The 17730-nt window shown below is 36.4% G+C and overlaps 1 protein-coding gene across 1 annotated transcript in view; it reads left to right on the top strand.

Moving 5' to 3' along the window:
• The window catches only part of atp9b (ATPase phospholipid transporting 9B), a 284027-nt gene that overhangs the window by 217404 nt on the left and 48893 nt on the right, over positions 1–17730 (top strand). The window contains exon 15 of the mRNA XM_067981947.1: positions 7326–7562. Coding sequence (XP_067838048.1) covers positions 7326–7562 — 237 coding nt within the window. The remainder of the gene's footprint in view (positions 1–7325; positions 7563–17730) is intronic.

Genomic DNA, 17730 nt, shown 5'->3' on the forward strand with positions numbered 1-17730 from the left:
GCTTCTGCCTTGATTTTTGTACGCTAATTTAATATAACTTTGCCAAAAAGCTGAATGTTTTAAGGATCTTTGCAGTGAAAATTGGTACGGTTTTATGGAATTATTTTTGTCCAGGCCTCTCCATTTCTTCCCCCTCCCTTGAAAAAAGTGCTGCTGTCATGATCTTGACTGTACCAGATGACATACAACTTGCAAAAGAAAGTTGCATGGAGTTCTCCAGTGAAATTTGATGAATCTGGTGAAATCTGTAGACTTATTTTTGTTTACATTTTCTAATTTTAGGACAGAGAGACAGATGAACTGATGAATGAACAAGGCTATCATTAATTGGGATGAGAATTAAAGGACCATCTGGAAAAGCTAGTTGCAATCTGATTTAAGAATCTCACTGAGATTCTTTAAGCAAGGAATGTTACAAGCCAGAGAGTGGGCTGGCATCCTAGTCAGACCGATGACAAAATACAGTATATTGCAGGCTAGATCTATCTTAATGTAACAATTTTGAGGGACTGGGCAGTGAGAAGGTGGAGCTGTGGCTCTTTTCAACCTATAGGGAAGGGAAGGGAGAAGTTGGCTTAATGAAGCAAAGCCCAGAAGGGTTCAGAGGAGATGTGGGAGGCAAAGTACTATTGCAGTTGCTGACGTATCATTGTAACTGATTATTATTATACACGTTCTGTTCTGTAGACATAACCATGTTTGGAGGTTTTTCTAGAAGAAGCTGTTATCTTTCACCCTACAGTAAGAATAGTCAATAAGCCTCATTTAAGCATGTTGCTTAAATCCAGTGTAAAGTTTAGTCCCCTCTTCTCGTATTTACAAATCGCCATTAAGTAGACTTATGAACTAGATTTTACAGTTAGTCTATTATTTAGTACATAGTATTCCAAATGTGTCCTGACTGAATAACATCTACTGAGTAGAGTGAATTGGAGACTAACAATGTTAGATCACATCTCATGATATTGAGTATTATTCAACTGATGCAAGTATCTATACTAAAACATTTTTGAGCCTGCATGGAATAAACAGTATACTATGTTAGTTCAACTATAATGGAGAATATCCCACCATAGCCTTACCTAAATAATAGATACATTAGTTGTGGAATATCCCAAAGGCCAAATCTGCTGTGTCATCTGTATACACCCTTTGTATGGTCCAGTAGCAATTTTCTTTGTCTGTTTTAGATTGGCATTTGCTGAGAGCCATAAAATATCCAGGTCAAAAAAAGTAACAATAATGTGAATTTTGTGTTCCTACAAAAACATCCCTGTTTGGCAAAACTCATAAACATATAATCAAACCTAGGAAAGACTGAGAAGTTAGTGCATCAGGTAAGAAATTGAAGTGCCAATTTTTTCTGAAATTGTCACTTCGGTACAATTTAAGAAATAGATGTCAATAACTATTTATAATATGATTATTTATAATTTGCCAATTCTGTTCGTGTCCAACCATTCTCCATTTATCACGAGACTACTGTCTCCAAGTGTCATTTACTAAATAAAGAATAGTGCTAGCACTGCTACTGCTGTCTTCAATATAATTATGTATAATAAATTGCCCAAGTGACTTCCACGTTAACCCAAAGTCAATTTGTGATACAGTTTTGTCTTTAGCATTTTATGAAATAGAATATTGTATTCTGATTGAATTCTTAATTTTGTATGGACTTGGTCTTGACAAACTGTTCCTAAATTATCTGGGCTTATGTTAGTGTAGTGTGTACTAATTGGGAAAGAAAGACTAACTCAGAAAAATTCCGATTTACCCCAAAAAATGCACACTTGCATTTATAAAGTACCTTTCATGCCCTCAGGGCATCCGAAGTACTTTGAGGTGTAGTCACTTGTAATGTAGGCATGATAATCAATTTGCTCACAGCAAGGTCCCACAAACAGCAGTGAGATAACTGACCAGATAATCTGTTATAGTGATGTTGATTGAGGGATAAATGTTGGCCAGAACACTAGGACAAAGTCCACTGCTCTTTCTTCAAGTAGTGCCATGAGATGTTCTATGTCCACAAGGCTTTGGTTTTATGTCTCATCCGAAGGACAGCAGCTCCATTAGTACATAATTCCCTCAGTATTGCACTGAAGTGTCAGGTTAGATTATGTACTCTAGTATCTGGAGTAGGGCTTGAACCCATGACCTTTAGACTCAGAGGTGAGAGTACTACCACTGAGCCAAGGCTGACATGAAGCATTGTAGCATTTCTGTACAGAAATCTAACTAGATTAAGTTATGTGGTTTATTCTAAGAAGACTGTAAATTGAGAGAGTCTGGATATATTTCTAAAATGTTACTATATGGAACTGTTCAGAAAATCGCTTTTGCAAATCTTATCTGAAAATAAGTGTGTGTTTTAAGATCTGAAAATATCCTTCAGTGTTCAAAAGTGCTAAACATGCTCTTGATTACTATTTGTAAAGGGTGCAGCCACTGAGGAATATTACATTTTTCTGGTAGCTATCGGCAAAGATAACTGTTCCTCTGCGATTGTTCCGCCCCTCAACTGAAACCCAGTGTACAGGAATAATCGGGGCTAGGAAAAGGTGCTGAGTTTTTACTATTCCACCCAGAGTCCTATTTAGGATGCTGGTATGTGTGTGTAGTTTGGTGGGAAGCATTGTTGTTCTTAGTGACCCTTGAAATTTATGAATAACAGGCTGATTTCAAAACTTTGAGAAGCCAGCATCAAATTTACTAGAGAGTTGGCCTCGACTGCATCAAAGTAAGCACCTCTTGCCACTTACAAAATAACGTGACTTCTGTTCTTGTAGTGGCATCTTAACAGAAAGTGAGCAATGTCATTTTATTCAGCTTTAGCTGTAAAGAGGAGCTTAATTGCCTGGTACAAAGAGGTCTGAAGGGATGCTGAAACCAAAAGAGCGAGCAGCGAAGCTCTCCTCGTATCCTGGCCAATATTTATCTCTGTCAACTGGTCATTTATCTCATTGCTGTTTGTGGGAACCTTACTGTGTGCAAATTGGCTGCTGTGTTTGTCTACATTGTCAATAGTGACTGCACTATGGGATTTCAAGTCCTGCCAAGGATTGAAATGCAAGTGCTGGTTTTCGTACTGGGAAAAAAAAAACGAATTCCATTTGCAACAAAGCAGTTTTGTTTCATTCTTGCAAAAATGTTCAGATAAACCTGCATCTTAAAAGTCTTATTAGTCTAGATGCAGCAACATAGCAACAGAAGTAGGCCATTCAGGCCCTCGGGCCTGATCCACCAATCGGTTAGATCATGGCTGATCTATACCTCAACTTCATAAAGCAGATGGCATTTGTTCCATATCCCTTGATACCTTTACCAGACAAAAACCTATCGATCTCAGTCTTGAAAATTTCAGTTGACTCCCTGCGTCCACAGCCTTTTGGGGGAGCAAGTTCCTGATTTCCACTACCCTTTGTGGGAAAAAGTGCTTCTTCATTTCACTTCCAAATGACCTGGCTCTAATTTTAAGATTATGCCCCTCCTATTCTGAATTCCGTAGTTTCTCTCTATCTACCCTATCGAATGCTTTTATCATTTTATAGACCTAGATTAGATCACCGTTCAATCAAGGGAATACAAGCCAAATTTATGTAACCTGTCCTCGTAATTTAACCCTTTAAGAGCTGGTATCATTCTGGTGAATCTGCTGTATATTCCTTCCCAGGCCAGTATATCTTTCCTGAAGTTAGGTGCCCAAAACTGAACACAGTACTCTAGATGGGGTCTGACCATGGATGTGTAACAATTGAGGCCTCACTTTTGAATTCCAACTCTTGAGATAAAGGCCAACATTCCATTAGCCTTTTTGATTACTTTTTGAACCTGTGCACTAATGTTTAGTGATTTGTGTACACCTAAATCCCTTTTCTCCTCCACAACTCCTAGTCTCTCACCATTAAGAAAATATTCTGATTAATTTTTCTCTGATTCAAAGTGGATCATTTCTCACATCCCCATATTGAACTCCAACTGCCATAGTTTTGCCCATTCACTTAGTCTGTCTATGTCCATGAGCAACTTCCTGCTCTCATCCGCACAGTATACTGTGCCTCCTAACTTAGTGTCAGCTGCAAACTTGGATATGCAACTCTTTATTCCAAGTCATTAATGTATATGGCGACAAGCTGAGGCCTCAAATTTGACGTTCGTGAATTCATCAACATCTTATTGTTCCTTGCTATCTTTACATGTCAACAAACTTCTAATTCAGTGTCTCCGGCCATGAAAGCCTTACAGAACTTCTCCCAAAGGTTGACCTGTCGATTAGCTGCTCGTGAAATATATTTTTCAGTGCTTTCAGTGATCTCAGACAGACTTCTAATGCTATTATATCTACTTTTGCATGAACAAATCAGTGATATAATTGTGCATAAAGATTTATTCCACCTTGTAAATTGATAAGTGGTGATAGTTTTTTTTAAAAAGACATTTACCAGCTCCTCCACTTCCATCCATAACCAGGATTGCTGTATATGAAGTAGCTGAATTGTGGGTGGTCCTGGTTGTTGGTTCAAATGAACATCTTATCTAATGATCCCAGTGATTTTTTTAATATATTGAAATACCTAGTTGAAGACAAAGCCTGTAGTGCTTAGGTTGAAAAAAGTAGGGGAGAAAGCCCGAAAAGTAAAGTGGTTGTGGTTAGGTGATGACTAGTCTTGGGTTTTACTTCAATGGCTGTGAAGCGCTTTGGTGCATCCTGAGGTCGTGAAAGGCGCTATATACATGCAAGTTCTTTTATTACTTTTAAAAGCCTTTGCAGTAGGGAATATGTAGGGAAGACTTCACAAGGCAAGGTATAAAGGAATTCCACTTCTTTGTTTGAGATTTTTTCATCTCTCTTTTTAAAGCAGAATTTAATTGAAGGGATACAGAATAATGAATCTTGTACTTTGCTGCTGAATTTTGAAAAGGGTTTAGTTATAAACATATGATATACCCATAGTTCTGACTGTGAAAAGAACATCTGATGCAGGTTGTGCATTTAATATAATTAATTATAATGTAATAGCCAGTCAGTTAGTAGGGTTTGGTGTTTTTTATTTGTCATCGATTTCATCCATTTGAGTTTTTTAATATAAATATGATAGTCTAGTAGGTCTACAGTAATGCAACACTCAAATCTATTGTAAATTGATTATATTTCCCCACTGGAAACATTTTGTGACACAGGGCATGATCTTTAATGGAATTTGTGTGAAATTAAATTATACAAACATCAATACACACAACATAATGCAGAATGAGTAAATCAGCTTAATTTATTTGCTGGTAGAATGGCATCAGTGTTGGAAGAATGCAAATGTAGTCTTATCCCAGAAACTGAAGAGGCTGTCAGATGAGTAAAAAGTTAAACCTTTTATTAGGCAACACTGTAATTTGATGGGCAGAAAGTTCACGGTTCAGTAATTTAGCACACCCAGGCAACAAGAGACTGGTTAAAATGGAATGAGGTAAGGTCAGCTTAAAGTTAACAGAAAAGTGGTTGATAGAGATGGTGGGATCAGGGGTGTATGTCATTTCACATCCTGGCCTGAAGGCCTTCACTGGGTAGGAGGTTAATAATGGAAAATGATCTGCTTCACTGGAGGAGATAAATTCTGTCAGAAGCAGCTGGATCTTATTGGAGTTTTAGCTTATACACATGACAGTGCGGAGTTGGTGCTTGTAAAAGACGCAGCATGACTCCAACAATCTAATGTGACAAAGGAGTTATGGAGGTTGTGTCATTTATGCTATTTTTGCCTGTTGTGCACTGTATATTGAGAAGAGAGAGAAAAGGATTTTTAAGTTTGTTAAATAGGGATATGTATATACGTATATAATTTATGTAGAATTTTCACTGACATTTTTTGCTTATAATCCTACTTTTAAAAAAAAAAAAAAAAATCCCCTTTCTGTACTTTCCTACCTCTATTGAAATTCTCCTTTGATGAGGAGGGAGTCTTTGGGCTGTAAAATTTGCTTTGCCTATTGGGCATTATCGGAGGTGTCATTTGCAGAGTCTCACTGCTATTTTCATTTTCCTTTCCAAACTGCAAAGCTGCTATGAAGTTGCTTTGTACATCAGTTCAACTGAGGATCAGTAAAACGTGCTCATAGTATATAGGCAAGTGTAAATGTCAGTTAATACTGAGCTTTAAATCTATATGTGCTGAATGGGAGTTCATTGTTCTACTGGTCTATTATAGCTCTCAATCCTCTTGAATTTTTATAATATGTTATAGGACTCTTGGCAATGATATTTACCCTAATTGTTTTTAAATCATGGTCGCAGTCCAACCTTGGCCACCATTCACATTTTTAAATCTAATTTTAGAAGGTCTCCACTATACCCCTTACTACATTGTCAATAGAAAGTTTTTGTCCATTTAAGATAAACTGAGAGAAAGAAAAGCAGTGAAATGGGACAAGAGCATTCTAGAAAAGAGATAAGATGCTTACTTCATACATATTGTACTTGTAAGTTCAAGAGTTGGCTGTATGACACACCAGCTTGCTTACAGTGTATGAGAATTTTGGCAGTTCAGTTGTAGTGTTGATAAAGTTTTGAACCTTGGAAGAACTTATGGAAAATAGCTCACTAATATTCACCTTAAGGGAGATGCATTTTGTTTTTAAAAACGGACTCCTGCCATGAGCTGGTTTTGTATACCCGTACTATAATTAATATAGAATTGGGGATGGACCAGGTCTTTGTTTTTGAGGTAATCTAATAAGGGGGAACAAAAATCATTTGTTGTATATAGTCTTCTGTATTCATTTATTGATATGTCAAAATATGCGCATTTCACAACATTTATCAAAATAAGGTCATGATGATCTAGTATAGTTACACATCTTGGGCTCAGTGTTTCGTAACTAACCTAATCCATCTCTTGCCTTTACTGCAAGGATATTTTGACCTTTGACACAAAGTCCTAAATTTGGGTAGAGATTAACAGTATGTTCTTGTCACTAGGATTTCAATGAAGCATAATGGGGATGTGAAATGTGTGTACTGTATCCATTTGAACTGTGAAAAATGTCCAATGGTACTAATTTTGTCATAACAGACTTGGGTTATATTTACAGAGAGCATGTTCAGCTGTACAGGGTGAAGTGCTAATGTTACAGGTCTGTTGGTAATGGTGTTTATGGTGGGAGCAATATGACATAAATTAAGAGTTACAGATAATATTGACACACATTTCCCCTCTCCCATACCTTACTGCTGCTACCAGTATGCTAAATAAGCCTTGTGGCAACACTGCAATGGGATTGTATTGTCTGGAAAAAGATGGGATATTTGACTGTACATTTTTTTTTCCTCTAAGGGGACAGGAAGTAGTGCCAGTTCTACCCCATCGAGCAAAACCACTTCATCTGCTCCAAAAGTTCGCAAGTCTGTCCACAGTCGCATACATGAAGCTGTAAAAGCCATTGCTCTGTGTCACAATGTTACACCTGTCTATGAATCACGTGCAGGGGTGAATGGAGAAATAGAATATGCTGAGGCTGACCAGGATTTCAGTGATGAAAACCGCACATACCAAGCTTCCAGTCCTGATGAGGTCAGTTTCTACATTACTTAGATCATTTAAATTTATGAATTGGGGAAAATTGTGTAGTATTGCAAATTTCTGCAATTTAAAATATTTGAATGAAACTGTACTGTTCACTACTGCAGGCATTGGCTGTTTTTTTAAATGGTAAACAAATTGAATTAAATTGTGACTGGATTACATACTGCAGGCATTTGCAATGTGTTTTCTCAGTGGGTTCAAAGGAGAAACAAAAAAGACCTTTTCATAATTTTAAGGACCCATATTGATGCAGTGTACACTGAGATTACACGCATTGAAATCCAAGGGGGGGAAAAATCTAAGTGGATCATTGTTTAACTTATTAAATATTTTTGTACTTCGAATGATAGATGATGCCAGTGTTTCGCAATCACTGAACGAACCACCATTCTAAAAGTATATTTTTATTGAAAAAACTGCTTTCACTATTGTGCCCTGGAGCAAAATTGTTCAATTGATGTCTCCCTTTTTAAATCGTTCAGTGTTGGCCGAATTAGGTTTTTCTAAGTAAGCAATATTATCTCTTAACAGAGAAACCACTGGCACCCTTTTTATTTTCAGTGTTGACTGAAGAACAACTAACAATCTGCATGAGCCTTAGGTGCAACTAAATCCTTTCAGCATTGTAAACCTAGCCGTAGGTTTATGCACAATGCCTTCTAGTTGGCATAAATTTACATTTTGATTTGTCTGTGACTTTTTAAGTCAGGCATAGCTTTGATTCTTTGTTGCAGTGTAAGTTTGAAGTATATGTTAAATGCATTTTCAGTTTGGTATTTTTGCAAAACAACTAAAATTGGTAGAAATAATTTGAAATGGCATGTCTGCCCCTTGAAGGAAGATGGCATGCCCTCAATAAATTGTACATATCTTTTTTGCTCCCTGAATCACAGACTGTAAAAGCTACATAATGATTGGCTGTTTTTCATTTTTTTTAGCGTTTCCTTCACGTTTTTTCATTTGTACTTTTCTCATTTCTTTTCCATTCCTTTTTCCTGGTCATTTTAATTCTGTTTTCCTTTTCTCTTAGCTTTTATTTCATCTTTTGTTTTTCCAGCTGTATGAAATTTCAGTTTCAATATTCTTTTATGCTTTATTTTGTATCATCTGTTTTTTTAACTTATTGTTCCGTCTTACTCTGTTGCAAGATCACACTGAAGGACAGGATGAGATTTCTGTCAGTAAGCAGTTCCTTAATGAGACTTGTCCAGCAGTGATAACTACTTACTGAAAATTTCAATTGAGAGAATTTCTTGCCACTGCAGGGAGCATGAAGAGTCAAGTCGGGAATGGGGTTAAGCTTGAAGCCTATTGGTGACAGGGGACATAGAGAAAAGATCAAACTTAATGTAGCAGGAGCAAAAGTGCAAGCCATATTGACATTATTACAAGTAATATATGTGATGGCCCCTACGTGTGTAATACTGCTATGATTTATTAGCTGTGGGGTAGCAGGAAGCTGGGATTTTTGTTTGCAGCTCTAGATTTCACTGTCTGACAAGTTGACATCAATTTTAACTTGTTCCAGAATTCTTTGACCTTTAGTTTTGAAACCTCAGTTATCGCCTGGAAACCCAAGAGTACGAAAATGTGTCATTTTAACACTAACAACCTAACTGCGTTGCTATGAGAGTAAGCATAAAAACTCTGATCTCAGTAAACAAGTGGAAATAGTTCTATCTGATGTGATATTAACGTAGAGCACTCATTTTTATTCCAGCCTGTGGAAAATTTACAAAGATTTTATTGAACAGTTTTTTTTTGTCATTTACATTTTATGTTATAACTTTAACATTCATAAAAGGCCAGAGCTGCAAATGTTTGTCCATGAATATAAACCTTATTCTGTTAGTTCAGATTATGAAAGCATTTCAAACACAAAACCGTTTAGTAAAAATTGAGAGTGAGTGTACATGAATACAACATTTTTATCATTTGAAGCTTCATGTCCTTATTGTTTTAACACAAAAATTGTTTTGAGCATGAACTATAGAAATGAGTATAATGCACTAAGTATGTAATTTGTGAATTTGGAGTGTCATCTCTGGCTGAGCTTATGTTTGTCTTATTGCTAATGTAAAATCAAACTGTGCTTTGTATTTCTGATAAGTGATCAATATTTCATTTTGTTGTGAGAGCGCAGGAACTGCAGTGCTATGGTGTTTAGAATTGAGCACATAATGTCTCCAAATAATCTAGCATAGACATTGACAAAACAATATTGTAGTCAAGCTTGGTGGTCATAAGTATATACCCATTGAGTAAAATCCATCATTTTCTTCAGATACAGAAAGGTACACTGACCTAATGTAAAGGACAAGCATAAAAGGAGATAAACTAAGTGGATAGGCTGATGAAGTGGAAAGGTCACAAGCCTAGTAATACAAGGGCATGCTTTGAACAGTGCCTCCGAAGACCTTTGATCCTTTTTGGTCAAAAGGGAACGATTGGTCATGGTCTTTAATGACTGGTTATTCTCATAAACTAGCTCTTTATTTTGTGAGGAGTGATATAAGGCTTTCCATGTTGCCAATAACGTAAATGTGCTGTTAGATTTTTTAAAAAACGTGATTTAAAAAAAAAATGCAAATAGTGTTTACATAATTGAAAGTTCCACATAATTGTGATCTAGAAATTTTAGCAATGGCCATTGTTTACAGGGTTCTATGACTAAGAACATAGATTCAGTTTTTAAAACAGTATAATGGTACTCTTTAAACACCACAAAAACCTTTAGTATGTGGTATGCTTTATTTGATACATATGATGATAACATGCTTGTGGAAGCAAGGCTAGTCACTTTTTTGTTGATGCATTTGTAGCACAGAAATCTGACAATTGCTTAAAATCACCATAACTGCATCTAATATCCCAGGAAAATAAATATTTAACAGACTTTCTAATAAAGATATTTGGATCCCTGTATTTTTTGAAATGCTGTCAAAAGTGCAATATTTTTGACTGAAAGAATAATAGCCTTAAAAAAATTTCTGTACACATTATATAGCTGAAAAATTTACTTATCCATCAGTGATTGATTTTAGCTACTCAAACAATAGATGGCACAGGATTCGCATTAAAACTAATATACTGCTGCTCCTTTGCTGTAAAAGCAGTATTTAACTGTAAATCATCAAAGTATTGAGGTTCCTTGTAAGTCTCATTTTTCAACTGAGGAGGTGGCAGTGCAAGTGTTTTATTAATTTTTGTGTATTTTTATTTGTCTCAAAATATCTTGAAATAGGTATTGGATATACTACTATTAGTACTTGTAATGAAATAACATTGAAGAAATTCATCTTTCAGTAATGATTACTGGTATAAATTTTAAATCAAGCACAGCTGTTTTCTCATAACACCTTTGTTTTACCCTGCATAAAATGAATGAATTATTGAAAAATATCTTTTGTTCCTGTGTGCACACAAGGTTAGTTGGCACAAAATTGAAAAGGGACAGAGGCACTATGCAATGGTTTGAATTGTTAATGGCCTCAATATTAGTTGCAAATATTAAGGATTTAAATGTTGTATATGTTTTTACAACTGTGTGTCAAAGTAGATGCATAATCGCTTTACATTTGCCTTTTAATGTGCATTTTACTTTGACTTCAATTTGTTATCCTAGCAATGTGAGTTATTGATGCTGGGAATATGAATTTTAGTTACATTCCATATTGTAATGGATTTTGAATTTTATTTTACATCATTTAGCACACACTACCACTTTTCTGTCCTTTGCAACAACCTAAACTCATTTTGCAGAACTGCAATAAAGTCGCCATCTAGTGTCTTGTAAGGAACAGGAATTGCTGTGAAATGTTTAGTAATTAATGAGTTTTTTTAAAAAGTTCACCTTTTTGATGTTGAAGCTCATGTTGCAGATGTCAAGAACCTGAAAGTTTAAATGCCAACTGGTATTTGAAAATGTCGGGCTGTGTATATTTTGTTTTAAACGTTGCATGAGTGAGCAACTGTTAACCTTAAATTAGGATTTCCATGTTGTATGTAACAAGCAAAATATTCTCTAGATGGTTAACAGAAAATATATATTTTTGGGTTAATTTGAAGAGTTTCATGCAAATGTTTCGAGCCACTTAAACAATTTGAGTAATTTCACTTATTTGAAATTCACCTTCCAAATACATTTGGAATTGATATTTTTCACTATATTTTATAAGATTTACAGTGTTGTTTATATTCAAGACTGTATCTGATGGTTGGCTGGAAATTTTTAGTATTATCTTTCACTTTGATATCAGAGTAACAGCTCATCTTACTCTGTTATTGATTTTAAATGTAGCAGTGAGAAGAATTGTGTAGCATTACAATGAGAAGTACCCGCACTTCACATATAATTTATGAAGCAATGTTTTAAGGAATGCTGCGCAGTACTTGGAAAGTGGGTGGTGAAGATGCTGGACTCATCACTGTAAAATTAATTTACGGGATCCACAATGGCTCAGTGAGCTTATCCAGTGAATAGCTGAACCACACGACCGACGAAAGTCTTAGGTTTTGATTCCCCAATCTGTGATCAGCTGATCTCAACCTGAGCAGGGGCAAGGAGTGCTACAGTTGGTCTCAGTACCTGTGCATTAGGGGTTTGAGAATTGGCCAGGGTTCCCACTCTTGATTGTTATCCAGTGAAACCTGTCGGAAGTGCTCCTGTGGTGATTGGGGGAAGAAGTGATCAGGTTCGGCTGCGATGACTGTGCATGGCCAATTAGCCTGCCAACACTTAATGTCGAGGTTCACACATGTTTAATGGTTAGTTGAACAAGATACCATAGGATAAGCAGCTCCAGAAAGCAGTTAATGCCTTCAGGTTGGGAGGGCCAAAATTGGCTAGATGGAAAAAAAAATAATTTACTGATGTTCTTGTCTTCATTTTATTAATATGGTTAATCAGCTTAAATTTTTTACTTTAAAATTTTCTGCAACAATTGAACCAGAATTGATGACTGTTTCTGCTGATAAGTATGGAAAGTATTAAACATAAAATAATGGGTTTAAATTAGGCTCACTAGGGATTTATTCCTAATAAATATCTGGCTCCATTTTAAAGGGGCACTCTCTTTGTAAAAGGTTTACAACAATTCTCTATTTGGGGGAAGAACAGTGCACCATTTATGTCCTAACAATGTTATGTGCAAGTGACATATTGATGTGTTTTAATGCAGTTTGCATTCACAGTTTACTAAAAGCTTTTTCATGAAAATAATGCCCCATTGAACCAGAACTCTGGAAATAAAAAAACAAATATTCACAATGCTCAACTGGTCAATCAGCATCTGAAAGTGAAAGATTATTTTGGGGAAAAATTAACTGTTCTAATGTAAGCGTCTCATGAAAGGGGCTTCCTATGTGAGTATAAAAATAAAATTGCCTTGTTAACTCCACTGTATAGTGTTTAAAGCTCACTTTGTAATGCTATTTAACGTCAAGTCCCAGTTTCCCAGAGCTGACTGAAATTTGAGGCCACCACTGACACTTGTGACATTTCATTGTTCTAAGTCAAGCCAGTAGATGGAGTGCCTCATAACCAGAACAAACTCACATGAGTCATCTGAGCTCCGCTTCAAGCACATCTCCTGTCAATTCAGCACAGAGCACCTTTGCCATTGATGTCGTGAAGGAAACCCACAGCTAGGACACTAGTTACAGAGAGGAGGAAGGCAGTGAGGGGATGAGGGATTAAAGTGAAATAAAAGTCAAAAGTAATTTTCTTTAACCTTATACTTGTGTGTAAATATATGAACATGTTACTTAGCTACAACAAATTTTAGCTACAAGAATTATAAAAGCCACAGTCATGAGAAATGAAAATAAACATCATGAAATTAGCAAAGCTTAAATGTGATATCTAAATAAAAGGTAATGAATGATCTACTTCACTGGTTTACCAGAGGTCACCAGATAAAGATAAAACATACAACAAGGTTTCTGTGTATAATTGTTAAAAGGCTCACCACCACCTTCTCAAGGGCAATTAGGGATGAGCAATAAATGCTGGCCTTGCCAGCGACTCCCACATCCCATGACCGAGTTAAAAAAAAAATTACTATTATGCTTGAATATATTGAGGTAAACACATTTACAAAAATTGGAAACAAAGTGAAATGGAACTTGTGTTTTTAAAAAATAAATGTTTTGTTACTAAATAACAGTTCACAAATCTTCAAAAGTCATGTTTACCACTGATCTCGCCTCATGTTTACACATCAGTATGCCTTTAATCCTTTGCCATGTATGTACCTGTTTGTTTTAAAAATGTGTCTTTGAAGGTAAAAGCAAACAAGATTTTGGGTAATGGCAAATAATGATCTCAATTCAAAGGAATGTTTCACACTAAGGCTGTGTAATCATCTTATCCTCGAGTATTTCTTATTAAAAGTATAGATGGCCTAGTTCCAACCTCCGTTTTGTTGCCCCGTTTCTGTTCTACATACACTGAGAAGCTGAGACATGATGTCTAAAGCTATTTCCACTCCCCTTCCCTTATACCTTCTCTCCTGAGGACAGTGACCCATGCTGTGGTACAGCTCTTTAGGTGTTAGTAGTTCTGTGTATGTACAGAAGAATGTTACAAAATGCTCTCGATTGTTTTTATCCTATTGAAACATAATGCACCAGAATAAATGAGTCATTAAACAAAGGATGGTTCCTTTGTTATTAGACTATATCCTATACTATTACCATTTGGCAGGGAAGAATCTTCTCAACAAAGTTAAACTCCATTCTTCATGCATGGTTACTAGGCTGTGGCTAAAAAAAAAACTTCAAAGGAATTTCACCCCTAGTAATTTACTCTTTTCGAAGTGCTCATCTTGAAAATAGTATATGGAGGGTTGACTGTGCCAAGAATAAAAAATTGTTCAACTAAAATATGCAGTATATAATTCCTTTTACTCCGTTAACACACATTTTGATTGGCTCCCAAATATTATTGGAATCATAAAATATTATAGTACAGAAACCGACCATTTGGCACATCAAATCTGTGTTTTTCTCCTTATCTAGTCTATTATCACTCTCATGCTGGTCCTCATACCCTTTAATATTCCTGTTTTTCAAGCAAAAATCTAATTCCTTTTTAAATATTTTATGAATTCTACTTTAATAACAGCTAATGGCAATGAATGCCACAATTTTAGCCACTCTTTATAAAGAAATCTTTTTCTAACCTCCCTTTTAATTTTCTTTGTGATTATCTTAAATTTGTGTCTTCTTGTTACCATCTCACCAATCAGTGAAAACAACCTATCAGTATTTATCTTATTACCCTTTTTAATCTTGAACACCTCTATCAGGTCACCCGTAACCTTCTCATCTCCAGTGGAAAAAAGTCTCAGCTTCTCAACTCTCTTCATGACTGTATTCTTACTACCCTAGTAACGTCATGGTGAATCTACACTCCACCTTTTCCATTGTTTTATATCCTTCCTATAATGGGATGCCTAGAACCATATACACAATACTCCAGCTGAAGCCAAATGTAGATCTTGGACAAGTTTAATATTACCCCCTTGCTTTTGTATTCTCTGCCTCTAGATACAAAGCCCTTTTTAGGGATATTGTCAACTTGTGTTGCTATTTTGAAAGACCTGTGTATCTGCATGCAAGGTCCCTCTGCTCCACTACTCCCTTTAAAATCTTACTGTTTAAGGTATATTTCCTTTTTTCTATTACTTCCAAAATGTATTACTTCATATTTCTCTACATTGAAATACATCTGCCACTGACCTGTTCATCCTATTTTCCTGACTCTCTTTCACAATTCGTATCACAGTTTGCCAAATCCCTAATTTGTCAACTCCGAAGTCCAGATCATTCTTATATAAATAATAAATAAGAGCAGCCCCAATGCTCACCCCTGCAAAACACCACTCAACACATCTTTCTATTCCAAGAAACTTCCTTTAGCCTCTACTATTACTTTTTGCCCTTCAATCAATTTAATATCCTTGTGATCACATTCTTCTTAATTCCCACGTATTACTATCTTTGGCATAGGCCTCTTATATGGTACCTTATCAAATGTTTTTCGAAAATCTATATAAACTACATCCACTGCCGTTCCTTTATCTATCCTCTGCTTCTTCAAAGAATCGGAAAAGATTGATCCAGCACAAGTTACCTTTTGAAGATGCATGCTGACTGACCCTGCTTAATTCATGTTCCTCCAAGTCCTTATTCATTTTATCTCATTCTATAGACTCTTAATTTACCAACAAGTGAAATAAGACTAATTGGCACTTGCTTATCTCAATTGTATGATTCCCTCATCCATGTCTTTGTCACCTCCAGACTCAACTATTCTAATGTTCCCATCCTCCACAATCCATAAACTTCAGCTCAGCCAAAATTCTGCTGTCCATATTCTATCCTGCACCAAGTCCTGCTAGGCCATCACCCCTGTCCTTGCTGACCTAAATTAGCTTCTGGTCCCCCAAAGTCTCAAATTTAAAATCCTCATCCTTCTGTTCAAATCTCTTCATGGCCTCGCCCTCCCTATAACCTTCACTGTAACCTTCTTCAGCTCTACAACCCTCCCCCCTCCCCCCGCCCCCCCCCCCCAAAAAAAAAATACTGTGTGTTCCTCTGGCCTTTCGTGAATCCCCCCATCCCTTCACCCCACCATTGGCAGCCATGCCTTCAGTCAACTAGGCCCCACACTCTGGAAATTCTCTCCCCATCCCCTTTTCCCCCGTTAGGACCTTCCTTAAAAACCATATGTATTTGATTTGTATCCTTTTCATTTTCTGTTTAAATACTTTCCATTACTGATCTGTGGTTCTGTTTGCCAATTTCTCCTTCCATTTTAATCAAGGCAATGCTCCTCTTTGTCGTCATATAAATTGCTTTTCCCCATTAAATTATCCTTGTCCTTGATTTTTCTTCTTCCTTTTTCTGTTCAAGCACTACATGTGATTATATTAAGGTCAATTTCCCAAATAATCCCCTACTTTTAGGTCACCAAATTGCTCTGTGACATACCCAGAACCAGCTCAAGTAGTGGGTCTTTTTGGAGGAGCAATGTATTTATTAAGAAAATAGTCCTGAGCACACTGCAAAATAAGCCTTCCCTTTGGCACCACAAACATTTTCTCCATCCCTTTCTTCCTTCTTTCCAGGCCACCTGTCTCCTCCGAGCCATGTGCCCTCCCTGCCATGACCCTCCCAGATGCCAGCCCTAGTCCCCCTTACCCTGTCTCACCCCGAGTCTCAATCCCATTCTTCTCCCTTCAAATTCTCTCTTTGTGTTGTCCCATCTCCCGGACAGTCTGATCCTGGTACTCACCTCCATCAATTGATGTTGGCTGGCATCTTCCTGCACATGCTTGGCTTTAACAAAGATCAGACTTACAAATTCACGACATCAATGAAGAAATATATGTTTGAGAACTATACAGAAAGTAGAGCATAAAATGTGATAATTAGAAGAAGTCATATGCAAGCAAAAGTACAGACACCACAATAAGATAAGTCTGTGACAGCTATACAAAAGGAAGAGAGTGGACGGCAAACAAAAGTGAGAACATGCAAACAAATTAGTGAGTGCCAAAACTGCAGAGAAACTGTTATAGGAAGAGAGTGTTATTATTGCCACTGGAGATCAACCATATATGCGTTATATGTTTCTTGGTATAATGCAAAAAGTGGATTTACTACGATTTGTTTAAAATGATTGCTCACAAGTAAAATCTCATTGTTTCCTATACCCCTGTAAATATGGTAGGTTTGGTAAATGTAGGGTTAAATGTTCTATGTCCTGTGTATGTTAACAGGACAATTATGGATTAAGGCGGGATGATGCAGGATCTTAGGACAGGTAAAACAGGGCAAGATAACTGCTGTGAAAGCTGCTAATTCAGACAGGCTGTTAAACCAAGCAGAGCTTCAATAATAAACAGATGTGAGTCACCAAATATAGCATGCTTTACTCTTTAGTACAATGGGGCATAAAATTAAATGATAGTGTATTAGCAGAGATACAATTTACAGGTCAAGTAGTAATAGTAACCTTTCACTGAGCAAATTGGAAATGAATCTTTGAGTATTGAATCATTTGCAGCTGACAACATCCTGCGCAAAAGTTATTCTACCACAAAAAATGATAGCATTGTAATTACAGTGATTTTAATGACTAACTTTT

This window comes from Heptranchias perlo, chromosome 3 (genome assembly GCF_035084215.1).
Source record: "Heptranchias perlo isolate sHepPer1 chromosome 3, sHepPer1.hap1, whole genome shotgun sequence".
NCBI classification, from domain to species: domain Eukaryota; kingdom Metazoa; phylum Chordata; class Chondrichthyes; order Hexanchiformes; family Hexanchidae; genus Heptranchias; species Heptranchias perlo.